The sequence below is a fragment of the Triturus cristatus genome, chromosome 2_2 (assembly GCF_964204655.1).
Source record: "Triturus cristatus chromosome 2_2, aTriCri1.1, whole genome shotgun sequence".
NCBI classification, from domain to species: domain Eukaryota; kingdom Metazoa; phylum Chordata; class Amphibia; order Caudata; family Salamandridae; genus Triturus; species Triturus cristatus.
The window spans coordinates 307,098,467-307,126,098 of record NC_140582.1 but is presented as its reverse complement, the minus strand read 5'-3'; the positions used below and the strand labels follow the sequence as shown (position 1 = coordinate 307,126,098).

The following is a 27,632-nucleotide window of genomic DNA, read 5'->3' as shown; positions in this document are numbered from 1 at the left end:
AATGCCAATTTTTTAAATATAGGCCTAAAAAATGCATATTTACTGCAAAAGCATCCTATTGAAATTTGTGATCTAATTTCAGATCTCAAATTCTATATACTTTATGTGACTGAAACTTGGCTGAAGTAATGATTCCATGCACCACACATAGGAAAAATCACCCCTAACTGCCAGCTAGCATGTGCTGACCACCAGTGGCGGCTGGCATCTACGGGGATGGGGTGTGGTCAAATGGAAAATAATAATAAATAAAAAAAACACTTACCTTACACGTCCTCCTCGCTCCGGACCTCAGACCGCTTCTTTTGTCAACTGCAGAGCGGGCCCAAGCAAACTTCCTTGACCCCTCCTGGCGCTGCTCACATGCTGTTAAGCAGCATGAGAGCAGTGCCGTGATTGGGGAGAGGGGCCTCTCTCGGCACTCTCTAATGCCCTGGAGACCTGCACTCGCTCTCAACCCAGCTGTCTTAAGACAGCTGGGTTGAGAGGTTTCAAGTGCACATTTGTGGCTGGCCGTCACAAGACAGCCAGCCAAAGAGACATGCACACTTTAAACAGTGCACAGGCAGCCCTCTGCCCACCACTTCCTCCCTGCTACCACTTAGCAGGCCCTGTCCAGTCCTGACACTCGGTTCAGGCTAAAATGCTGAAACATAAAATGGTAATGAATTACAAATTTATTTTTCATCGCTTGGGTTTGGGGGGCATTTAAATGGGGGTGACGCTCCTCTGATGTCATGGAGGAGCCGCCCCTGCTGAACGCCCTGAAGGTTGCAGTGAAGCAGCCATTATAGCTTAAAAGACCCTATCGCTTTATAGCACCCAGAGCAAGGGGATAAACGGAGCTGAAAATATCAGTATCTCACTCCTCCTCACACAAGCTCCTGCCTCACTATCTCTTGTGTTTGTCAGCGAACCTGATTGTGAAATTTTGAGGACTTAACAACAGATTTTATAATAAACAATAATGTCCAAATAATATTAAGCATTTTTATCTTATACCTAAATGAAACAAGAGATTTATGGATCTCCTTGATTACTTGGCTGACTATAACATGGCTCAACTGAGCCATGAACATACCCTGGCTACACCTTAAATTTACTCTTTGCCCCTTCAGAGCTTGTGCAGAGAAATAAATTCAGTACAGTAATATGGTCTGACCATGCACTAATTATGTTAATTCTCGTCCTTCCTATAAAGATGACTCACAATCCTGTCTTGAAGAGAGAACCTATGAAATTACGTCTTATTCTAGAAACCTATTTTTTTTCAGATTAGCGTCAGACGTCCCAGAAAAGGATCATTTAGAGGAAGTTTATCATGTATTTTGCTCATGGATGTCAGCCATACTGTCCAAAGTTGCACCCACATCCTGGAAAATAAAGCTAAAGTGAAAACAATGTGGTTTTCTATATATGGTGCCCAACGTGTCGCATGGTGAGCATGGCATCAGAACAATAACCCAGACTTGCATTTCAAACATAAAATACAGCTATATTTCTATAATGGTTGTATGATAAAATACTTGTACTACTTTAAATAAAAACAGACGGAGGTAGTTGAAATCATAAACAAACTAACAGACCCATATACTTTAGATTCTTTGAGTTGTGTGAGCAACTAACCAGCTTCTTTGAGGAAGAAATTGCACGTATCAAAAACTCTATAACAACTGAACTTACATCTAGCATGAAAGAAATTCCCTCTACTGCCCCTATTAGTCTGTGAGACATTTTCTTCCTCTTGCGTGCAAGAGTACATACAACAGTGTAAGTATGGGTCTCTGTTAGACCCTCCTCCCTATTAAGACTTCTCAACACCTGACACCTGTGATAACTAGTGCTCTTGCTTTTGTTAAACAACACCTCTGGCCTCTGCCGACTGATTTCAAATAGTGAGGCCTTTATTGAAGACGCCATCATTAACAAAAGAACAAACAAACTACTCTTAGAATAGTAAGTAGAGTTCAGGAACAACAAGCAGCATTCCAGCTCTGTGTACACCTGGAAAAATAAACACAGTCTCAATCAAGTTCAACTGGGATTTTGGTCAGAATGTGGTACTGATGTTACCATAACAGCAGCCACTGGTGATCTCAGAAGGGCAGGTGGTGCTATCAAAAAACCCTTTTTACAAAATATACTTTAAAAAACTCCATTCTCACCTGTGGCATCCTTGTCCATATATTTTTTTAACATATTAGTCCAACCTCGTTTCTATTTGATTTGATACTTTGTTCTGCTATCATACATCATGGCTTAAGACCTACACTACTGTTTGTTCAAAATCAATTCATAGATGAACAAGAATGCATTATTTTTAAACACAGTTAAAACTAAGGTCTTCTTGTAAACTAGTGGTACCAAGGGTTCATTATTTTGACCTAGCAGACTGGTCAGGTCCCCACCATGCCAATCCATAGTATAATGTCTGGGCATTAAACTAAATGAAGTCCTTAACATGTCAGCCTGAAGTAACCTGTACAGTATGAGCTTGCAGGTCTAGCTACTTAAACTTCATAAACATGCTCAATTTCTTTCCTTGGGATGTTATCTAACAGCAGTCATTGCCCTTATGCACTCTAGGCTAGGCTACTGTAATTCAATACATGTAGGACTTGCCAAAACCCCTTCACTCTCTTCAATGTATGCGAAACCAAGCTGCTAGGTTAGTGCTTTATACCTGCAGGAAATTTAGAACAACTACTCTGCCTCACCATCTACCCTGTATGCCTGTACCTTGCAGAAACCAGCTTAAAGCTTTGCGCCTAATACATCATACTCTCTATTACCCACAGTGCATTTCTTCAGCTGCCATTTTCACCACTATACAACATCTAGAACTCTTTGCTCCACTAATCTCTCTCTGCGGAAAATTTCACAGATCTACAAAGCAACCATAAGAGGCTGCTTCTTCTTATATCTGGCCCCTAGGGTTTGAAATTCTTTCCCCCTGATTTTGAGAATTACGTTTTCAAACGTTGACTTTAGAAAACAATTTAAAACTTTCCCATACAAATGCTAATTTTGGCTCCAAAACTCCTGCACAAGAGCCCCTTGTGTGTACATGTTTTATGCAAAACTTCAATAACATAGCTGAGACGCAGGCATAAGTAGGCAGCACAACCATCAATGCCAACAACAGAGTCCGCCAATATATCTACAGTACTAAAATTAACTTTAAAATCTCCTCTGTCGATTACATTCTGCTACTTAAAACTTGTCTCTTGCTAGTTTGAGGCATGTGGGCTGCTGAATTTATATCTGTGTATAGATCGCCGCCTAGTGTTGGGTCCGGATGATTGCATATTGCTGTCCTGGAAGAGTCTTCGAAGTATCACGAGATAGGTGGCTCCTCCCCTGGACTACAGTGCGCATGGGCATCCCCTCCATCCTTAGATTGTTTTTTTCTGCCATTGGGTTCGGATGTCCTAATCTTAGCTCTTTGAGTATTTAGGAAAACTTTATTTTTGTCAAGCCGAAAGGCTTTTAAACTCGTCGGTATTGTTTTCGTTCGGCGCCAAGTATTTTTCTACAGTTGATTCTCTAGAAAAGCATCGAAGTTAGCCGTTTGCCCTTCGACGCCAGAGGCCCGATCGAGATCGACGATGGAAACATCAAATTACCCCTTTAAGCGTTGCCCTCTTTGCAACGCTAAGTATGCTCGCTTCGACGTGCACCCCGTGTGCAATAAATGCCTCTCTCCAACACACGACGAAGCCACCTGTATGGCGTGTTCCAGGTTCCGATCGAAGAAAACTCTTCGCATTCGTCGAGCAGCTCGGCTCGAGGCGCAGAAAGCGGCGCCAAACCCGGACAACATCTTCGGGACCGAAGATGAAGAAGTCGTGGACCTTGAAGTTCTGGAGGGACTATCGGATACGGATTTGGAGCGTGAATCCAACTATGATGCCGAAGACGAGCGTATCGTAGATGTCGAGGAAGATTATGCCGTCGATAAGGTAGGAGACGACGAAGAGGCCCTTGGGGCCGAGGAAGATGGCTCGGAAGATGAGCTAGGCCCACGTGTCGGTGCAGGGCCCGAAGAGGCACTCGATAAGGCTCAGGTCGAGGGATCGCCACACGGCCTTACCCGAGATCTTTCCTCTCGTTCTACAGCCCCGCTTCAAAGCCCGGCTTCGAACTATCCTACGGAGCCATCGGTCTCGAAAGCGCCATCATCCGGTCAAGGAAAACCGAAACTGAAGGCACAGGCACCGAAATCGAAACCGAAAGAGAAAATGACTCTCAGCGGCGACAAGGCCTCGAAGCCGTCGGAGCCGAAGACACAAAAGACGGCACCTAAGACTTCGGTCAAGGTGGTCGACCCGAAAAAATCAGCGTCGAGGATCGTCGATACGGGAAAAAAGGGCAACCCTCAAGAGCCATGCCCTTCCAATCCTCGTGCCGAGAAACAAATGTCTGGTACGGGGCTCGAAGCCACACCAAGGCCGGTCTCGAAGGACCATGTCAAGTCCACGACACCGTCCCCCTTCGTAAAGAAGTCGGTGTCGGAGTCGTTATTACACATCCAAGACCGGGCTTCGCTGCTCACCGCGACAACAGCCCCGCAGCCGAACACGGCCTGCACGGTTCAGACCGTGTCGATGCACATCAAGTTCGGATTACCACCGGCGGTGCGACCAAAGATGTTCGACGCACAGAAGGGTCCCGCACCGACGAAAGGTGTCGACCCGAAGAACGCTGTCGAAGCGCCAAAAGGGGTGTCAATGGGACAAACGACTGCTGAAGTACCTCAATAAGATGAGGAGCTGAGGCAGTTTATCTCTTCAGGGACTGGTAAACTTTCACTACATAAAAGAAAGATAGTGCCAGAGAAACCTATGGAACCATACAGAATTCCATTAAAGAAACGGAAAACCACGTCACCAGTTCTTCTGGAACATGTTCAAGATTATAGACAGGAGCCTCAATCATTCTCACCCACACAGTCTGATGTGGATGCAGCAGATTATGGTGCTGATGACAGCACTTATCCATTGACCACTGACCCTGACGACCAAAACCAACCTTGGGTGGACACTATTGGTGCGGGGGACCCGCATACTGCTCCAGACACACAAGCATATGAGGTGAAAACATCTCCAACTGAAGATGCTGCTGCCTTCAATGCATTAATTGAGAGAGCAGCTGAGAACCATGATGTACAGCTCCACACTGATCCTATTGAGGATCATTTTCTGATGGATACCTTCTCTACCTCAGAAAGATCTGTTAAAACTCTGCCCATGCTCAAGGGTGTCCTAAAAGAGGCTAATGACATTTTTAAGGAGCCCACGAGGGCAAGAGTACTGAACCCTAGGATTGAGAAAAAGTATAGGCCAGCTCCTGTGGACCCTACCTACATAAGAGGCCAGCTGCCTTTGGACTCGTTGGTGGTTTCCAATGCTCGGAAGAGGGCCAACTCACAGACAATGGGTGATGCTCCTCCCCCTGACAAGGAGTCTAAGGTCTTGGAAACATCAGGAAAGAGAGTTGCTGCACAGGCAGCTAACATTTGGAGGATTGCCAACACTCAGGCACTTCTTGCTAGGTATGACAGGGCGCATTACGATACCCTAGAGACACTGCTACAGCACCTCCCAGATCAATATAAGGAAGGAGCAGAGTCACTGATTAGAGAAGGAAAGCTCATAAGCAACACTTCCAATAAGGGCGCTCTTGACGCAGCTGACACTGCAGCTAGGGCTATTAACACCAGCGTCATGTTACGACGACATGCTTGGTTAAGAATTTCCGGATTCAAACCAGAGATACAAACAACTATACTCAATCAACCTGTCAACCCTCACTCCCTCTTTGGCCCAGAGGTTGACACCACCCTAGAGAAAATCAAAAAAGATACAGAGACTGCAAAGTCTATGGGGGCTCTGCAATCACAGCAGTTTAGGAGTGGGTCCTTTCGTCGCTCTTCCAACAGGGGACCATCTAGAGGCCAGAACTCACAGCAGTCGCAGTACACTAAACAAGGTACGCAGACCAACTATAATAAAAATCACAGAGGTGGATACCGTGGCAACAACGTCAAGGGTAGAGGCCGTGGAAACAACAGCTCCAGGTCCTCCGCCACCACCAAACAGTGACGCCTTGTCACTGCCCCCCGACCACATAACACCTGTCGGGGGGAGACTCCAACAGTTCCTGCCGGTCTGGAAATCCATCACCACAGACAGGTGGGTGAGAGAAATTGTCCAGTACGGTTATTGTCTAGAGCTCACATCCACTCCACCAAACATACCACCAAGACACCGTCCTATGTCCGCAGAGCACTTGCACTTATTGCACCAGGAAGTGCTCAGTATGCTCCACAAAGGAGCCATAGAACTAGTGCCTGTACAAGACCAAGGATCAGGGGTGTACTCACTTTATTTTCTGATCCCCAAAAAGGACGGGTCTCTCAGACCCATACTGGACCTCAGACCTCTGAACCGTTACATTCTGTCAGAGCATTTTCACATGCTCACCCTGCAGCAGGTGCTGCCGTTGCTCAGTCAGGGAGACTTTCTCGCAACCCTAGATCTAAAAGATGCGTATTTCTATATACCCATACACCCATCACACAGAAAATATCTCAGGTTCACTCTTCAAGATCAACATTACCAGTTCAAGGTCCTCCCTTTCGGAGTAACAACGGCACCAAGGGTGTTCACCAAGTGCCTAGCAACAGTGGCAGCACACTTAAGGAGACAGCATATACACGTCTATCCTTATCTGGACGACTGGCTTATCCAGGCAAAGTCCGCCCAGCAGTGTGCCAGCCACGTCTCCCACACCATTCACCTTCTTCACAGCCTGGGATTCTCACTAAATTATCCAAAGTCCCACCTTCAACCCGCCCACGTACGGCAGTACCTAGGCACGACCATAGACACTCTGGCGACCACGGCACAACCCAATTCCGTGAGGATCCACAGCATGCAGTTGCTAATAAAAAAGTTCAGACCTCAACACTCACTACCGGCCCGAGTGTTTATGCAGTTGATAGGCATGATGGCTTCCTGCATCTTCATAGTCCAGCACGCGAGACTACATATGCGCCCGCTTCAGGAGTGCTTGGCACGTCAATGGAATCAGGCTCAAGGACAGTTGAAAGACCTATTGTTGGTGAGCGGTCGGGCATACAACTCTCTGCATTGGTGGAATCCACAAAACCTTTGCAAGGGCCGACCGTTCCAAGAGCCTGTTCCACAAATAATACTGACAGCGGATGCGTCTCTCCAGGGATGGGGAGCTCATGTACTCAATTACACAGTGCAGGGACTATGGACAACACAGCAAAAGAAGATGCACATCAACCTTCTGGAACTGATGGCAATCTTCCTGGCAATGAAGGCATTCAAAGTACACTTGTGCAACAAAGTAGTGTTGATCCGGACGGACAACATGACTGCCATGTACTACATACAGAAGCAGGGAGGAACACACTCTCCACAGTTGTCTCATCTGGCTCAGAGCATGTGGAAGTGGGCCATACAGAGGAACATATTCCTCATGGCGGAACACCTCCCGGGCAAGGACAACCAGATGGCGGATCTGCTCAGCAGACACAGCCACCAAATGCACGAGTGGGAGCTACATCCGTCAGTACTCCAACCGTACTTCCAGCAGTGGGGTCATCCAGAGATAGACCTATTCGCCACAAGGGAGAACGCCAAATGCCAAAGCTTTGTCGCCAGGTTCCCGCATCCACAGTCGCAGGGCAATGCGATATGGATGAACTGGTCAGGCAGATTTGCGTACGCTTTTCCCCAGCACCATTAATACCGCTAGTGGCACGAAAACTGAGGCAACACTCACTGACGCTCGTCCTGGTTGCTCCCACGTGGGCATGCCAGCCATGGTACACCACGTTTCTAGAACTCTCCGTGGTACCGCATCAAAGACTGCGGCTGACGCCCAGGCTTTTAACCCAGAGCCATGGCGCAATTCAGCACCAAGATCCGCAACAGCTAAGCCTAGGGATCTGGCTCCTGAGATCTTAGAATTTGGCTACCTCAACTTGCCTCCAGAATGTATGAATATCATCAAAGAGGCAAGACGACCCACAACCAGAGCCTGCTATGCGGCTAAGTGGAAAAGATTTGTCATTTATTGTAAAAATAATGACATCAATCCGCTGGATGCATCAACTCAGAACATTATCTGTTATCTGTTACACTTATACAGATGCAATCTAGCATACAATTCCATCCGTATACATTTAACCGCGCTGGCAGCTTACCTTCAGAACAGGCAGCACCTCTCACTGTTCAGAGTGCCTGCCATCAAAGCCTTCTTGGAGGGACTCAAACGAGTGATCCCTCCTACGCACCCACCTTCACCAATCTGGAACCTGAATGTGGTCCTCACCAGACTAATGGGACCACTTTTTGAACCTCTACACTCCTGTGAGATTCAATTTCTAACCTGGAAAGTGGCTTTCCTAGTAGCCATTACTTCATTGAGAAGAGTTAGTGAACTCCAGGCACTAACCATTCAAGAGCCATTTATACAGGTTCATGCAAACAGGGTCGTACTACGCACCAACCCTACATTCATGCCCAAGGTGATATTACAGTTCCATATGAACCAATCCATAGAACTACCCGTGTTTTATCCTAATCCTGAGAATGTAGCAGAGAGAATGCTCCACACACTTGATGTCAAGAGAGCTCTCATGTACTATATTGACAGAACACAAAATCTCAGAAAGACAAAACAACTGTTTGTTGCCTTTTCTCCACAGCACAAAGGCAACCCCATCTCCAAAGCAGGAATAGCTAGGCGGATCGTTAAGTGTATACAAATTTGCTATCAAAAAGCTAAGCGCACGCTAACGATTCCTCCAAGAGCCCACTCCACACAAAAGTTAGGGGCCTCCATGGCTTTCCTAGGGAATATTCCTTTACAGGAGATATGTAGAGCAGCCACATGGTCCACTATACATACATTTACAAAACACTACTGTGTAGATGTACACTCAAGACAGCAGGCAGCTGTACGACAGGCTGTTCTCAAAACTCTTTTTCAGACTGCTGCAGCTGGCACGGACAGCCGCCGCTAAATGGAGGGACTGCTATATAATCTATGCACAGATATGAATTCAGCGGCCCACATGCCTCGAACCGAATATGCTACTTACCAGTATGCATCTGTTCTTGGCATGTAGGGCTGCTGACATTCATATCGCCCACTCTCCTCCCCGGCGCCTGTGGCAGCTGCAGCATTCAGTTATTACTAGTTAGCATGGTCATCATTTACTGTATTACACTCCATTTCTGCCACAATGGCGAAAAACAATCTAAGGATGGAGGGGATGCCCATGCGCACTGTAGTCCAGGGGAGGAGCCACCTATCTTGTGATACTTCGAAGACTCTTCCAGGACAACAATATGCAATCATCCGGACCCAACACTAGGCGGCGATCTATGCACAGATATGAATGTCAGCAGCCCTACATGCCAAGAACAGATGCATACTGGTAAGTAGCATATTCGATTTATTTCAGGGTGTCGAGCACCTTCTTATTACTCACTCCCAACAAAGACAGAATTCCTCCTTTTCTCGGGTAGTGACAAAATAGCTTTGATTCAAGCCTCGCTCGCAGGCATGAACCTCAACTGCTTCTCCCCCAGCTGGCAGCACATAGAAAATCGATGGGTTCAAACCTGATCGCAGATTTCTTCTTCTAGAAACCCGTTGCTTAGAAAACGAGTGGAATCAGCTCTCTCTCGTGACAAAAGAGAAGCCCTTGCTACCAGAAACTCACAAAGCAAGCATTGGTATACACCTGGATGGAGTCAAGACTCTGTCCAACACCATCCCTTACTCTACATATACGCCCCTAAAAGGCACCTAACACACTGCAGCTCATCTCATAAAGGATCTGAAGACACTGAACCACATAACTGGGATGGTGAAGGAACTCTACTGGCTCACGTTATATTCATCTGCATCACCTACAAGGCCTGCAGAAACCAAACTTCTATGTAGCTAGATGAGCAATTAGCCATCTAGGGTGGACAGTGCTACACCACAAGTCAATATAGTGCCTGAGTGGGAACAAAGAAATGCAAGAAAGATAAGACAAGAATGCAAACCTTCTCACACTAAATCAGGTACAACAAACCCACCAGCACAGAAAAGGTTGCTGTCATCCCGTAATTCAGAAAGAGACTGAAGACACATCTGCTCTCTAACATTATCACCTCACTTGCTAGAAACCCTACTTTTCTCAGATACATTGTAAAGCTCTAATGTACCTTATGCTTGCCCCATTCTGTACAGTGCTTCATTGTTTCACAGCAGTTTTGCTCTATATAAGCATGCCTAAATGCTGAAACTAAGGTGGGCTATTGAACAGCAGAATCATTCCCCCATTGCGAACAAAATGTCTTATACATACAGGAAAAAATAAGATTGGCCAATTTGCACTTCCCTATGAGCATGTTCCAGTCTCAGGTCCTGTGGTAAGATTTGCTTTAGTTCTATGAATCGCATTCATATATTTGAAAAAATTCCAGCCAGGCATTTAATTCAAATAATGTATGAGAATTAGCAAACATGTATAACTCATTCATGGAGATAAATGAAGGTAACATACAAAGAGTGAAATTCACTCAATTTTCCTTAATTTTTTTTTAGGACAATAATGCTGGCTGGGTGAGTTCACAAGTTACAATAGTGCTGATTATGTGAGTTCACACGTTTTGCTCGTTGGAAAGTGGATTATTTTATGTCGTGGTTGTGAGACCAAACCATATAATAATGTCACAATCTCTATTAGTTCTTTACCAAAACCTTTAGCTCGGTCATGTGTAGCTGTAGCACAGAGCAGTCAAGCTTAATCAAAAAAAATGTGTAAAACATTTGGAAGTACCAAAACAACAGATAACTAAGAAACACAGCACAATAAAAATTGAACACCAATTTAGAAAAATAGACTGCATTTTTTATCTTAAATGAGATACCAAAATGACAAACGTCTATCAAGGGGAACTGCAGATAGACATTTTTAAAAGGTGAGTCCATTTCTTTTAAGTTCCAATGAATCTCTGTAATTGGTGTCGTGGTTCCTGAGATGACAGGTTAGCATGACTACTTGTCCTCTCTTGGACTGGCCGCAGTGGGTAAGAAGCCAGCCATATGGCCCAGTTAGGTCCAGGAAGACAGTTACAGGGTCCTCATTGAAAATTTCACCAGAAATGCAGTTTCCGTAAATAAGTGTTCCTGATACTGGTGATACAGGATGCTAAAGAAATGCATTTGAATGTTCCAGGAGCCACTCTGGGGTCCCCGAACTTCAGGGGTCATCTCTGGGCTCTGGAATTGATCTTTCACGAAGACCCAGCGAAGTTTAATGCACGTCCAGTTGCAACTGGTCGACTGATCTCTGGTTATAGCATTTTTGAGCGGTTGTCCATGGCTGAGATTCTCTTTCTTGCAGGAGGGCCAGTGTCTACTTTAATGTTGGCCAAGGGTCCCGCTGACCTTGGACACCTCAGGCAGGTCAGGAATTGGTCTTCCAGCAGGCACTTCTGTGTCCAGCAGCAAGGTAGTGATCTTGGAGAGCTGGGCTCGCACAAGTTCAGTCTTCCTTCAACTTTTGTGTTCCAGGTGCTGAATAGGGGGCTATCCACCTAGCCCTTTGAGTCACTTCTTCTGCCCTGGCACAAATGGATCTGTTTAACATAGCAGTTAATATGATACCTTGGAGTAATAGCACTATACGCTGTCACTAGTGTAACTCTGTTTTAGCCATTGTGCTCACCAGCCTTGCTACAGTGAAAAGGGACATTTTGTGTTTTCAATGTCAGGTGATGTTAAATACAAAAGAAACATGCCCTTCTTTTTAATACTAATCACCCAAACTGGTGGGCTACCCAGTCCATTCCTAGGTGTGGCTTAGTAATTTTAAGAAGGAAAGTTTTACTGAGAAAATGGGTTGTTTTGCCAAATCAAGTTGGCAGGTTTAAATCTGCACGACTAGGTTGCAGAGGCAGGTTTTGAGTCATGTTTTCATCTTGCCACTGTTGTGGTGGCACAATTAAGTGCTGCAGTTCACTAGTAACATTTAACTTACTAGGCATTAATACCTCTTGTATCATGTGCTAGGGTCTTATTAGTAAGTTAAATGAGCCAATTGGGTATTATCCCATTTTAAACATACTTTTGGGGTCAAAGCACATGTAGTCAAACAAGCATTTGCAATGCAATGGGTCTCGCCTTTGGGAACCTATATGTATTTAGCTATGCAGCACATTAGCCTGGGTGCTGAACATCTACTGTTCTTTAAAATGGAGGGAGAGTAAGCACCGAACTGCGTGACACGCCAGGTATGGGAACACATGGAGAGAAATATTGCCTGTCAGCGGGAAATGGTATAGTCCAAAGCTCTGTTTTTATTATAAAATCAGGCAATCGGTGGTCATAACACTGAAAATACAAGATTTGAAAAAAATATTTTTGTCTACGAGTGCTCATGGAAGACAATTTCTATGGACCGGAATCTAGAGCATGCTAAAGTGATTCTGGTATTTTACTGACCTCTGCTGGTCGTTTTCTATCAAGACAAATAGAGTCAGTTGAACAGAAAAAAAAGTCCTTAAGCGGAACCAGACAAGTCCTAGGGCTGATCTCTAGAGCCCACATAATACATACACATATAAGTATATAATAAGTATATACTAAAGTATATACAAGAGGTCCCGAATGCTTGACCTAAACACACAAAGGGGAAAGAAGGAGGATGAGAAAGACATAAGTACCGTCACAAAGGGAGACAGCAGGAACCAGCAAGAGGAATAAACGAGTCAAGGGTGTCAGGTACTGGATTAAAGAGGCCTGGGGTGGTTTCAATTCTAGAGAGCCCTGGTATTCGGCCCGCCAACATATATTTAATAGGGCTTCCAAGCAGAGCTTTGGGCACTAGTACTCATTATTTGACAAATGAAGCAGTGATGCATCTGAAAAATACTTTTCCTTCGACGATGCACACAGCACTCATCCCACTAGGGCGCAGTGCTTTCCTAGTCACATTCCACTCGCAGGCTCCTGCACCCCGCGTGTGGAAGTGCTTCGGGCTCGTGCTCTGACCAACTTGCTCCGCTTGTAATGGAAGTGAAGTTCCTTGTGCGCTGCAGGATTCGGGGTTTACTGCTCCGGTGTTCCAGTGGGAGAAACACGAGCAGCTGAAGCACCAGTCAGGAAACGCGGAAATTACCCAAGAGCATAGCTGCCAAGGTTTTAGATTGCTGTGTGTGACATTTTCATAATTTCTGTGTAATTATGAGTGCCATTAGAACCACTACGTGTGACACTTTTCTCGCCAGCAAAATCAACCAATAAAAGATGAGGGAACCATAAATATCAGAAATGTGACCCATTTGAGCAACATGAAACTCTAAGATCTTAAAACTGATGCAAATTCATGAGGTGGCTGAGTCATAATTACAACGACGTTATCAAAATATCATACATAGCAATCTGAAACCATGGCAGATATGAAAGAGGGCGAGCATCACTTCACATGACATAGCATTGAAGACCATGCCCATACTTCTGTTTTTGACACCGAGTCTTGTTTACTTAAATATTTCATAAAAGTGATAGGAAGTATGTGTTTTATTCTATTGCTTCTTTATTGTTTCTCTTATACAATGCTGATCATATAAGAAACTTGTGAATTTTGGTTTGCATAATGTATTGACTAATAAGAATAAAAAGGCAGAAGCAATGCCAATTAGACAAAAAGAAAAGAAAAGGAGCATGGTAAAACAAGGAGAATAAAACAAATCACTTTTACCAGGTGGTGTTTGTTGTCCAAGACGAGGCCATGCAAAAAATTAATGTGATGGGAAAAGGTTTTTCACTTGGAGTGGGGTGAACTAAGTCGGTAAAACTGTCACTGCAGGGGCCACCTTATTCATAAGCGAATGCTGTAAGCAGGAAAGTAAGACTTGTGAAGTAACTACTGATATAAGCCTCAGATGTCACCACTAGGAAAAAAAAAAGCGGACAAATAGAAAGCAGGTCACTTGGCTCCGCTAAGAATTAACACTAAAAAGAGCAAGGACTTGCGTTTATACTGCCGAACCACCTAACAGGGTGTGAGAGGCCCTAACACAGAGCCCAGCTGCCTCAGAGCCTATAGCGTACATTAATGACAGTCAGCTGACTCGCGGACTCCGGTTGGCGCAGTTAGCAGTGTCATGACAGCATGGTGCTGGGCAAACCTCAGGAGATGCTTTGAGATACACACAGCGGTCACAGCAGGCTGTATTATTTCAAAATGTAACACCAGTGAAGTGAGCAGTCCACGGGTCTGGCGCACCACAGCTACACAATTCACTTACTTCAACGAGTCAACAAACTAAGAGAACTGCATGTATTCTGTAGCAAAGAGAAACCTTTTAAGTCATTTTTAAAACATTCTTACTGCATATTTGCTATGCCGTGGGTTTTAGAACAAGCTGTGCTCGGTTCACCCTGCAGCAGAGCCTCTCCTCCTGCAGCGTACATCTTCTTGCCCGCGCTGTGACCTGGGAAATGTCTGGGAGCCCCAAGAGATTGTCACATACAGGAGACTGGTCGGACCAGGAGAGGTAGGGGACACGTTTGTACTCAGCAAGGAATGTTCGAGTACTTAAATCTCGGATTATTTTTTATTAAATCCCGGATGTTTATTTTCCAGTGTAAAAAACACTTAAGCCGCTCTTTTTGACGAATGGATAAACCCTTCCTCTTGAAGCAATATCATGATCGGAACAAGAGGACAATACTCCCTGGGGCGCATAATTGAAAATGTCTGAAATCAGTTCTTAAGTGTGTTGGATTGCTGAATTTTACTTAGCCCACATGTATGGAAATAGAGAATTTTCATATTCTGAAGCGTACATTTAAATGATGGTTCCGAGATGGACAGTTCGATTGTCTTGAAAATAAATTGCTGCAAACTCATTTTGTTTGGAGCTCTGCTGCCCTCTTGTGGGCTCTGTCGGCACTGACATTGGAGCGGCGAATAAGGGAAAGCCGGAAAAGCATACATTTTCTTTTGTCTAATTGCTGAACCACGAATATTGTCTCATCTACAGGGTAGGTTATATAATGTTGTGACCCTAAAGCACTGCGTAAAACAGATTAGAGTAATACCAACAAGCATTGGCAATGCAATAGGACTCGCATTTACGCGAGACCTATTGCATTGCAAATAGCAATGCGTGCGGGTGACGAGGCACGAGGGGGGGTGGCAGCAAGAAGACATCGTACTGCAGGAGGGGGGGCACAGGAAGAAAGTTGTCTGTGCTGTGAAGGGGCCAGGAGCCGTGGAAGGACACGAATGACTTACATGGCTGTTATGGGGAGGGACTAACAAGCTTAAAACCAATCAGAAGGCATCATTTAGAACCTAAGCCAATTAAGAAGATGGGCCGAAGAGTGGGCGGAGCTTCCACAAAGCTTCCACACTATAGTGTATACTGCATGCATCACAAAGCGATGGCAGTGCATTCGCGCTGCAACGCTAGGCGAGACCTAAGAAGAAGAAAGTGTCCGTGATGTGAAAGGGCCAGTAGCCGTGGAAGGACACAAATGACTGACATGGCTGTTATGGGGAGGGACTAACAAGCTTAAAACCAATCGGAAGGCAGCATTTAGAACCTAAGCTAATGGCCGGAGAGTGGGCGGAGCTTCCACACTATAGTGTATACTGCATGCCTCGCAAAGCGATAGCAGCACATTCGCGCTGCAACGCTAGGAGAGACCTAAAAACTAGCAGCATCAGTCCAAATATTTATGGGGTGATCATACACAAAAAGGTCCTTTCCTATCATGCTCCTCCCTCTCTATGTTTACATGAAAAGCCTTTGACTCAATGAAGTTAGACACTGAAATGGTTCCTATGGTACACTCATATTTAAGCACAAAAGTGAAATGAAAATGACTGAAGGGGACTGAATGAAGCATTTCAGAGCACAGCACCACAAAATAAGATGCAGATTTGTTGCACACAGCAAGGCATAAACCAAAGTTATAAGGAAATATATCAATTACACCTCTGCCTTTCAGTATGAAGTTCAATCTGGATCTACATCCTCTGGAGCAGCCAATGAAAAGCTGGAGCGTTTTGTAAAAACACAACAGATAGGGGGATTAATGTTTATTATTCCTTAAGTTATTGATGGATCGACAACAGACAAGGAAAAGTTGGAAGTAGATGAAGGCACTTTGGTCCTCTAGTTTTCAGAAATACATGTTTACGACCTAAATGTTGGCTCATAATATACTTGGTAAGTATTTCAATGGTGTACTCTATATTGTTTCCTAACCTCTAACTTTCTATGCTATTTCTTAGGGAGAGGCTGAACGTATATGTCAAGCTAACATGACATGGAGTGGAAAGGAACCGGAATGTCAAAGTAAGTGCCAAAAATACATAGAAATTGTCTCGTTTTATTGTACCACGGTCTGTTTTAAAAATTACAATTGTGTTTACTAATCATAGAATGTCATTCCAGGAGTATTAGTCAAGTATATCACTGGTATGCAATTGTGTGTTGTGCATTAATTACTTTAAAGTTTATAGGAAATGAGATGGCATTGTCACCAAATGTTGCATATAATGTTACAGTTCTTGAGTATAACACCTCTTTATTGCCCCTCCTCCCTGTTCTAACAGGAATATCATTGTGTTCCTAAATATAAGCATTTTTTTTTAAACAATTGTAGTTTTTTTTTCTCTTGGCTGCAATGTAAATACTCCCCGATATCTCCCGCCATCCTGTTTCCTACACTTGAGAAGTAAGGTTTCCTGCTCTGTGTTTTTTGTATGCATTGACTTCAGCTTTTTCTTGGTGCCTCTTATGCTGGATTGGTGGCTGAGATCACACATGGACGTGATTTCATGTAGGGCCAATGTTACTGTCACAGGATATCCTCCTTTTAAACATTTTAGGGGCATATTATCAAGGGCATTATCACCCCATTAGCGGCACTTTTTGCCGATAAAGCGGCGATAATTTTATCGCCCTATTAGCAAGCCTGCGCTAACATGCGTTAGCGCAAGCTTTCCAGTGTTAGCTGCCGTTTTTTTCATCGCCTTGCATGCCAGCGATATGTATCGCTAATGACATGCAAGGTAGGCGTTACTTACCTAAATTTCACAGTAAAAATCGCTTACAGCACTTTGCTGTATTATCAAAGATGACCCGCGATACAATAATTCGTGGTAACCCCCGATGTATGCAGGTTTTTACAAACCTTCTAAAAACCTGACTAAAGCCAGATCCCCATCAGAAGACCCACAGACATCAAAGAGGTAGGGGCATATTAGCAAGTAAGGGTGATAATTATGGCCCGTGCCAAGTATCTCTTTGATGTCTGTGCGCCGATTGCAAGGTATCGCCTGATAACCTATCGCCTCTTAGCGGGAGTTATCGCGCCCTTTCCCTGACACAATCGCCTCTCACAGACGTGTTGATAACATGTCGGTAAGAAGCCAAAAATAATCAGGGAAAGGAGGTGATTACAAAACTCCCAATACTTGGCACGGGCGATAATTATCGCCCTTACTTGCTAATATGCCCCTTAATCTTTGTTGGTGACAGATCTTCATTGGAGATAGAGTTCTCACATAAGGATGGTGGCAGTACCACAAGCCTATCTATCTCTTGCGTGGCTTCATTACAGTTCAGACATAAATGCACTCACATAAGTCACACATAACCCATACGTTTTTTACCAGACAAAATGCATTCATTAATAAAAATAATTTAAAAGTCATGCATTGTATCCTTCACTCCTACGCGATCACTCCAAATCACGTTCAATAATGTGCTTCAATTTCTCTTGAGGGCAATGAGGTGCTATATAAAGTCAACAAAAAGGCAATACAATACGAAGGGGATTTGAAAGCGCTCATGGGTTATGTTCCCAATAAAATGAGTTAATGGTCCTATAGGATTTTTCTGAAAACACCTTTGTATCTGTGAAATCTGTGGGCTCTATTCACAAAAGAAATCTGAGACAAAATCCTAACTTTACGACTTTCGGTATTCACAAAAGGCATTTAGTAGTAGTAAAGTTAGGATTCCTAACTTTACTACTACTAAACTGAGACAAAATCCTAACTTTACGACTTTCGGATTTCAAAAAAGGCAATGAGTTGCAGGTTGCAGCCCAGGACAGTTTGAGTAGTATGAGATTACTTGCTTTGTTACTTGAATGTGTCCAGCTTATTCAGTATCACAGTAAACCTGTAACATGCACATGCTTTTTTGTGACTAGGAATGTCCTGCGGAGTCCCAGAGTTGCTGGAACATGGCTCAATTCAAAGAAAAGGTTTCATGCTGGGAGATGAGCTTTTATACAGCTGCAACCAGGGTTATGAACTTGTAGGACCAAGCCGAAGAATCTGCCATGTCAACAAACAATGGACCCCCGCAGCACCTACGTGTGTGAGTAAGTAAATGAGGCTCACCACAGTTTCCAAACTTCAGGGGTAGTGTTTGTGTTAAATTATCCAGCTTAAGATAACTCTGTCAGGTATCTATAGCAGCAACTCTCCTAACTTAAATGTAATGTTCTCAAAATAAATTGTTATTGAACTGTGTCACATTGCACAGTTGAGGCCATGCAAAGCTATACCTATGTGCCTGCCTCTTTTATTATCTATTTTGCACACTGGGAACCTAACTGGACAAATATTGATTGGTTATTTTGTCTTTCCTGCGTGTTACAACATGATTGCTTATTTCTTCACACCTGCTTGGTGCACTGCAGTTGATTGAAACATCATGTTTGCTTCTAAAATTATGTTTGCTTGACATCATGTGCCTGCTTGATGTGTCACTGTTTCTGCTTAGTAGAGACTGATCGTACGTCACACTATGTGTATACATGTGACTGCCTTGTCAGATAAGCATGCTTGCTTGTTACTTTGTAAGTTTCACCACATCTATTAGATGTGGAAAACTTTGTTGGATCTATATGCCCCTGAAGGGGAATCTGCAGGGCCTTTTATGAATGTGAGGAGTGTAAGGAACACTTCGGTCTCAAATTGACACTTTCACAGAGTCTGTGTGCATGAACAGAAAGTGTATGTCTCTCTGAGTGTAAATTGATATTTGATTAGGACTGCGGCAAGAATGATTAGGTTGGCGGATCAGCGGGTTCTGTGTAAAGGGGAATTTTACTGCGGAGGAAAGGGTACTGTGCCCGCTGTTCACTTGTAGGTCAGGCAGAGAGTTAGTGATGACGCATGAGAAAATGCCCCTTTTTGCATGATCACCTCTATTTATTTTTAGATGGATGCTGCTGCTTTTTAGACTCTGTTCACTGGGACCCTGCTAACCAGACCCCAGCTTAGGTGCCCTGAGCCCTAGAAACATTGTCAAATTTGTCAACATTTCTAATTTGCATACTTAACTTACATATATGTTTCTAGTATTTGGTATCATGTGAGTCCAGGGCTTGTAAGTTAAATGGCACTGGTGCATTTCAGTACTTATTGTGCCACCTCTCAAGTGAGCACGCAAATCATAATGTTAGGCCTGACACAGCAGCCTAGTTGAGCAGTTTTTAAATTGCCATTTTGACCTCTCAAAATTACCCTTTTGCCAGGCCTAAACCTTCGTTTAAAAAGGTAGTATAGTAAGTGACTCCCAAATTAGGCCTTACCAGCCTAGGGTGCATAGTATTTAAGAGTAGGACATATTTTTTTTACATATCCTAAGGTTGTCTGTGCCATAGAAAACACTGGGTTATTTTATTACACTTAATACAGCGAAGTTCAGATTGGCGCTATCTACAAAAAAACATTAAACGCTCATTTTCATTGTTAAACAAAATCCGATTTAATACTAAAGTCAAATTTTGTCCAACTATTTCAGAAATAGTGAGTTTGAAAGTTACTTTCTTTTGGCCAGTAGCATCTAGTAACCTTTTTGCTATATTCTTTATCTAGTTTATGTTGCTTTAATACAGGAATGTTTAAAGGGAGAGTTCTAAGCGGTAATGTAGAGGGTGTGCTGGGAGATAGTAGTTAGGAGATCACATTGTGGTGTCCTGTTATACTTTACTACCTGTTCCTAATCTAATAAATTATTCTACACTATCACCTTTGGAGCGGCTTCTTCTCTGGTGACGAGCGACTACTTATTGGGACCCCATCTACGCTGTAAACGGCTACAGAGTCAGTCAGTCAGTCAGTCATAATACTTTATTTCGATAAATCAATATCATAAAAAGACATAGGAACAAAATTATACACATGATCATCAAATACAATAAATACATAATAAAACATGATATATATACATACTAGTACCACTTACATGTGAATACAAAAATATATACTTTCTATAAAATCCGTACCTAAAAATACATTTAAAAGAGGTCAGTAAGGATAAAACAGGCTGTTCATATCGATTGCAAAAAACTCATCAATGTAAAAAGGATTCAAGTAATAACCATTACTAATACGAAATATACAGTTCATCTTTCTAATGGTCCGTGGTCACCCGGTTATCGGACACCATCCTTTTATTGGCCCTGCTAGCCCCCACAAGGAAGTTGGCAACATGAAACATTATCCTAGGGGTTTGTAATAGCTGGAGAAACAGTAGTGCTGGCTTGACCTGTGTGAACCCCACCTCTTTAAGAATCGGTCTCAAGAATTTGCTTCTTAGGACCGTGAAGTGGTCACAGAACATCAGAAAATGCAAGGTGTTCTGGGTCGAGAAATTATCACACTTACATGGCGGTGCATTATCTGGTGAACTCCAGCTTGGAAAGTAGCCCAGGGATAAGTGGATCAAATTCAGCCGAAATCGAGTTAAGAGGAAGCGGTGATAGGGCCGGTTAACAATGGTCAAGTATGGTTCTGGGCCCACATGGGTACACAAAATAAGGCTAGACCTTACCATTGGTTTCTCAAGCTCCACTTGTTCCCTATCTAGGCATAGCATATCACTCATCATACCTTTAATTTGAGCTATGTCTTTCGTAGTTATACTAGAAGGGGCTAAGAAAAGATCTGGTCTCCCTAGCTTGCCAAGGCTATCTTTGATATAGGCTAGCCATGGAATCTTGCTAACCCCATCTAACTGCAAGCAATCTTTTAAAATGGTGTGATTGAGGGGAATTTCATGGTTCAGCCAGATCCTAAGCCAGGCCAAAACAGGGGCTATTTTAATCAGGTCTGAAATGTATCCCAACCCTAGTTCAGAATGAACAATGTATGTAGGAGTTGACTGGGGTACAGAAAGGACTGACCTGAGAAATTTATTTTCGGTAATCTGGATACTGTCCGTTGAACAATAGCCCCAAATGGCGCTGCCATATGTGGCAACAGCCAAACTTTTGGCTTTATAGAGTTGTAGCAAAGTGACTATTGGCCTAGCCCCCAATTTTTTTATAAAACTCTGAAGTGCAAAGGAAGATCTAGCAAGAGCAAGATTTCTATTTTTTATCTGGGGACCCCAGGATCCTCTCTCATCAAAGGTAATCCCCAGATAGGGGAAAGTGGTTACTCTACAGAGCTCTTGTTTCCCGCATGTAAACGTTTTTATTAACTTGGTGTTTTTAGCCTTGCCCATTATCATGATTTGGGACTTTTTAACGTTAATCATTAAATCCAAGGAAGCCATGAAATCTTCAAATGCATCCAGTAAGCGTTGAAGGCCCACTCCAGTACGGGAGAGCAAAACAGCGTCGTCCGCGTATAGGAGAACTGGAATTCCCAGTTCACCTACTCGCGGAACGTCCAGAGTAGCTATTTTTAAGGAGGATTCCAATGCGTTTATATAGACCGTAAAAAGGAGGGGAGCCAAAATGCACCCCTGCCTTACCCCTCTTTCGGACTTAAAGTGACTAGTGCAGCGCCCTTCCGACGTAACTCTGATCGCAGCAGTTAAGTCAGAATGAAGATCAGCTAAAAGACAGACAAGGGCCCTATCCAGTCCTATATCAAGCAAGATATTCCACAGCTTGGAGCGATTTACAAGGTCGAAGGCTGACGAGAGGTCCATGAACCCCAGGTACATGGACCCCTCCCTTGCTCTCGTGTATTTTTCGACCAGTAAATGCAAATTTAGGCCCTGGTCAATGGTGCTTCTTTTTGGCCTAAAACCATACTGCACATTGGAAAGTACACCTTTTTCAAGTAGCCAGTCATTCAATCTAGATAGGATAACCCTACCCAATATTTTCACCGATGAGTCGATTAGGGAGATCGGTCTATAACAAGATGGGTCTAGCCTATTACCCTTTTTAAAAACCGGTATGATAATGGATTTTTTCCATGAATCCGGGATTTTGTCAATTGAAAGAACGTTAAAAACATTACATAAAATTTTGGACCAAAACTTAGGATCATGTTTAAAAACGTCCCCAGGGACCCCGTCAGGACCTGGAGCTTTGTTTTTCAAGGTCAGTTCTATTGCCCGTTCCACTTCAGCTGCGACAAAAACTACAGTGGCCTTAGCGGTACGTGAATCGCCAACTGCCTCTTCTATAGGGGCGGCAGTGATGACAGTGCTATTGGATACAGAGTATATCTCACTGAAGTGTTTAATCCAACCCTCATCAGGGATGTTTGCTTCTAAAGGCATATTTGAGTCCTCTGAAAAGAGTGGTTGGTTTATTATTTTCCAAAATAGGCCACTGTTTTTTAATGTAACAGGATCTAAAAGTTGCTCTAGAGCTGTATCTTTCAGGGCCCTCTTTCTTGCAAGAATTGTACGTTTATATGCGGACCTTGCACACGATATGTCCACACGGTTTTTAGGAGTGGCTTTCAGGGCTTTTAATAGATCACTATGAGCCTTTGAGCAGTTCTTTGCAAACCATCTTTTACCGACTAACTGCTTTGAGCTCGATGTATTCTCGAGGTTACGGGCAATTTCTGTACAGATATGGTCAAATGCCATTATAACCTGGTTGCTCTGGGTTCTGTTAGATAGACATATTGCAACATCATCCTCGGTCCTAGACAGAACCTCCTGTAGGAGGGTTTCAGGGACTATTTTGGACCATTTTAGCCTACGGTTTTGGTCTTTAGGGATAAGATTAGCTCCCCCTTTATGTTTAAGAGATTTCAAAGAAATTACATCTGCAATCATTAGTTCTAATAAAACAGGATTATGGTCGCTAAAAACTGATACCTCTGTGTAATATTTATTCACGTTGTTTAAGAGAAAAGGAGTCAAAAAAATATAATCAATAATAGTGCCCATGTCGTTTCCTTTAAACGTAGGGGATCTATCTTTCCCATCCCCACAAGTTGATTCATATAGATTCCAACTTGCTAAAAAAGATTCGAGGATTTCTCCACGCCTAGTATGTTCCAGGTGCACAATAGAAGAAAGGGGGGGAACTTCAATGTCCTGACTAGGGCATGGTAGGGAACATGGGTGTATATTAAAATCCCCTAGTAATATTAATTCAAAAGTATGTACATTGGTGTTATAGACTGACAAAAATTTGTCCAGTGACTCTAAGTTGTGACTGGTACAATCATTGGCGTTAGAGTTATAAAAATTAACAAAAAGAATCTTAGCCCTGTCTTGCAGGGCTAGTTCAACAATCAAACAGTAATCGGAGCCAGATGAGCATTGAGTAAGTTTACCCTTTATGTCCAGTTTGAATAAACTTAGCAGGTCCCCCTTGGGTCGTCCAGCCACGCTGCTGATGGCTGGGATGCAGAAGTGGCTGTAGCCATCCATGGAGAAGCTATTTGTCAGGTCCCAGGTCTCTTGTAAAGCAATGATGTCAAAGGCTTTAAGTGTCAGTTGCCAGTCCGGGTTCCCAATTTTGCTCTTTATGCCCGCAATATTCCAGGTGGCAATTTTGAGAGATGGAAATATAGCAGGTGGCTGAGTGGGATTCCTTGTTATGTCTGGAAGTCAATCGTTTTCCTCCAATGAGGACAGAGCAGAATAACGGTTATGAAGGGGAAGACTGTTATACATCTGCCTGTTCACTGGCTGCTGACCGAAAGGATCACCTCCGTTTTGGAACACAGGAGCGTTCAATGGCCTAATGGGATGAGGACCAGCCATTCCCCCTGTAGAGGCATTACCACGATGCTCTAGTTGATAGGATGGTGGTAAAAGAGTACTGGCCAGATGACTATAGAAATAACCAAGTGGTCTGGCACAAACAGCGTGTTCCTGGAAGGGTAAAGAGGCTGCTCTAAGCAGGACAGTAGCAGCATGTTGCGGATATTTAAAATTAACAATGATACAGTCCCCCCCTATGTCTTTCTTACCGTGGCCAATCCAACCAACTCTACGAGTGGATAAAATATCGTTTGAGAAGGCCACCGGAAAGCCACAATTCTTATTCAGCCAGGCAAGTGATTTATTTTTTAAAGCATCATGGGTTTCCATCCCGGGATTAGACATGCAGGAGTCAACCTTAGGAACATTGGTTAATATTACAGTGTATGGAACACACTGTGGTGGAAGGTTGACAACATTTCTCCACATGGGTTTACTGTGCCCCAAGGCATCAACCCTTGGGGCATTCTTCAAGGCGTTCTGACGACTATTTTGTACTGTTTGTGTTTGTCGAACAGATGGAGCTAGTGCAACTTTCGAGCCCATTAATGGTTGTGATGATGAGGTAGTAGACAAGGCGTTTGCAGTCTGAAATGCCTGATGATTACCCCCCGGACCGTCTTCCCTGGTATTGTCAGACGTGAAAAGGGCGGGCTCCAATAGACTATATCCTGTAGGGCCCGAGGAATCAGGTTGAATAGAAGTCATTGGAGAGGTCCTAATCGAGTTAGAGTCTAGGAGACCCTTAAGTCTAGTAACCTCTAATGTAACTAAGTCTAACTTTGCCAGCAGTGGACTAATCAAGGCCTCTAGTTTAGACTCTAATATAGAAGCCAGGAGTTCAATATGTGGTGGATACAGGGGGCTGTCCTCGGCGTTATTTACGGTCTCTGAGACTTTATTTGATGGTACAGAGTTAGCCCCCCCGGTCAATGGTGCTGTTCCTTGCTTTTTGGGTTTACGAGTCACTACCCTCTTAACCGGGAACTTCCTGCAGGCACGCACTGTTCTCCGAGCAGGAGATGGAGTTTGTATGCCCTTGATAGGCGATACCATGCTCTGGCTAGAACTGGAAACGTTGGAGATTGCCCCTTCGACAGTATTGACTAAAGTAGTTGCATCGGTATTTACGACTACATTATCAATATTGGCACTACCACTATCTAGAGATAACCTAGGAGAAGACAACATAGATGACCTTAGTGGTGATGTCTCCGGACTTGATCTGCCAAAGGAAATTCTCCTGTCTTGATTGATCTTGTTTACCACTCTGACAAGATAGCTATCCATAGTCCTGGTTTCGCTAGTGGCAACAGTTTTCACTTGCCTGGGCTTAGACATGAGGTGTTCGACAAAGATTTACCACAACAAAAATTGAAACAGTAGGTTTTCCCTGGGCTCCGTACACTATAATGGGGGCGTTAGGTCCTACTGAGCTTACGCCCATGCACGACAAGACTTTATGAACCTACTTGCATAACCACGACAGGCGAATCACCAAAGTCCATGGCCCTGCCCAGCCTCCTCCGGCCCCGGACGGCCACAGACGGCCCGCCCTCTGCCCGGGCTCTGCCCGGCGTCGCCCGCGCGTCCCGCGTCGCGGAGGGAGCTGTCGGTTATCAAGCGCCTCCGGGCGCGCTGGCGGCGGAAGTGGCGTCGGGAGGAGCAGTGGCTGATGGGGATTGTAGTCTCCTGGCGTGGGCTGGCGGCAAAAGATACACCCAGCAAGGGTGCCCAGTCAGCTCTCCCCCTGCGTGTGGTCTCGCTGGGCTCTGCGGACTCCTCGTGGTCGATTCTGCGCCCCCCGCTCCACCGAGGGAGCTGTCGGTTATCAAGCGCCTCTGGGCGCGCTGGCGGCGGAAGTGGCGTCGGGAGGAGCAGTGGCTGATGGGGATTGTAGTCTCCTGGCGTGGGCTGGCGGCAAAAGATACACCCAGCAAGGGTGCCCAGTCAGCTCTCCCCCTGCGTGTGGACTCGCTGGGCTCTGCGGACTCCTCGTGGTCGATTCTGCGCCCAGAGTCACTTATTGTAAAATAATTGATGTGTTATTTTTTAGAAGGAAAATAGAAGAAAAGAAGATTGGAATCGTGAGTTCAATATTTATTATCTGCTCTGAAATTTTGGGAACATTTTTCCACTTCTGGGCATTTAAGTAGCAATGCAACACTAATGTTATTTAACTGAGGCACACCACCAGTAGCGGCTCCTCGAGCGAGTGCTGTGGGGTGGGGGAGGGGCAGTGCGGGTGGTAGTAAACTCCGGCCTAGAGCTGAATGGAGTTAAGTACACAAATAAATAAATAAAAATAATTACATTGCGCGCGCTGCAACGCCAAATTGCGATGCAGCCTCTCCTGCATGGATGAAAAGTAGCGATTGTAATGGGTATAATGCGAGCGTTGTGGTTGGAATAGTGAGAGAAAGGCAAATCGGTTTAAGGAAGGAGATTTTATATGTCTCAAGTTGGGTACATTGGTAAGGAAAGGTGAAACAACATTTTCAAGTGTCAATCAGATAAGAAAGATTTTTGGTAACACTGGAAGTTAATGAAACGTACAATGTGAGGAGATTGACTCCTTATTTTGCTGAAAGAATGCACAATAAGAATAGCATGAGCGAAAACAGTCCTGTGTGTAAGGAAGGCGGTAGGGTATATCCTGACAGGAGAAGAGTAAGCCCTACATTGTTGAAGGATTATATTAAGTAAAATGTATATATGTATGTCCATGTAGTATTGATTAGACACATTTGCAATTTTTTTTTGGGGGGGCAACATGTTATATTCTCTATGTGGTTCATGTTGCTTTACTACTAAAAAGTTTAACGGGACAATTCTAAGAGGGTGTGCTAAAAGATAGCAGTTGGTAGGTCGCAGTGTGGGGTCCTGGTATGCTTTACTACTTTTTCCTTCTTTAATAAATTATTCTACACTATCCACTTTGGAGTGACTTCTTCACTTTTCAGAGTTAATCCCCAATGGTTACCTGGCAGCCTACTGGCCCACTGCAAGGAAGTGTAAATGGTTCCCAAGAAAGTGAACAAAGGGGCCTTGGGTGAAGGAGGTGTGACCTCAGGACAGGATGACCTGGCGGAGTTACCCACCAACTGCATATGCTTCAAATGGGCATCCCCTGTCACAGGCAGCTGTAATTCACACCTAGGTCTGCATTTTCGATTGTCCAGGTAGTCAGGATGGCACAAATCTAAGTGCGGGCATGTTTCCAAATTAATTTGCAAGGGCAGCTTCTCAATTAGCTAAACATACCTCAGTGGTATGTCCAGAGCTGTGCCCGGAGCAAAGAGGGTATGCCATGTTGGATTTGGGCAGAACAGTGGACTGTTAGATTGTTTAGGGTCAAACCCCAAGGAAAAGATGTCAAAGTGGGTAGGGTTGCCCCTAGGAATGTGTTCCATATTGGTCATTCAGCCCTCTCCAGCCCCCTCTACTCCCCACAAACTAGTGTCAGACATAAATGTGGCACCCTTGGCTGCCTTCTTCAGAACACATTGGGACCTGTGGAAGAAAGAAGAAGGACTGTGCCTGCTGTTGAACCTATGGGGAGAGATTGCAAAGGTT

The 27,632-nt window shown here is 44.2% G+C and overlaps 1 protein-coding gene across 5 annotated transcripts in view; it reads left to right on the top strand.

The window, feature by feature from the left end:
• Positions 1–27,632, top strand: part of SVEP1 (sushi, von Willebrand factor type A, EGF and pentraxin domain containing 1) — a 1,063,460-nt gene that overhangs the window by 962,795 nt on the left and 73,033 nt on the right. For all 5 annotated transcript variants that reach the window (XM_085641350.1, XM_085641349.1, XM_085641348.1 and 2 more), the window contains 2 exons: positions 16,352–16,415; positions 18,283–18,456. In XM_085641350.1, the coding sequence (XP_085497476.1) occupies positions 16,352–16,415; positions 18,283–18,456 (238 nt within the window). The remainder of the gene's footprint in view (positions 1–16,351; positions 16,416–18,282; positions 18,457–27,632) is intronic.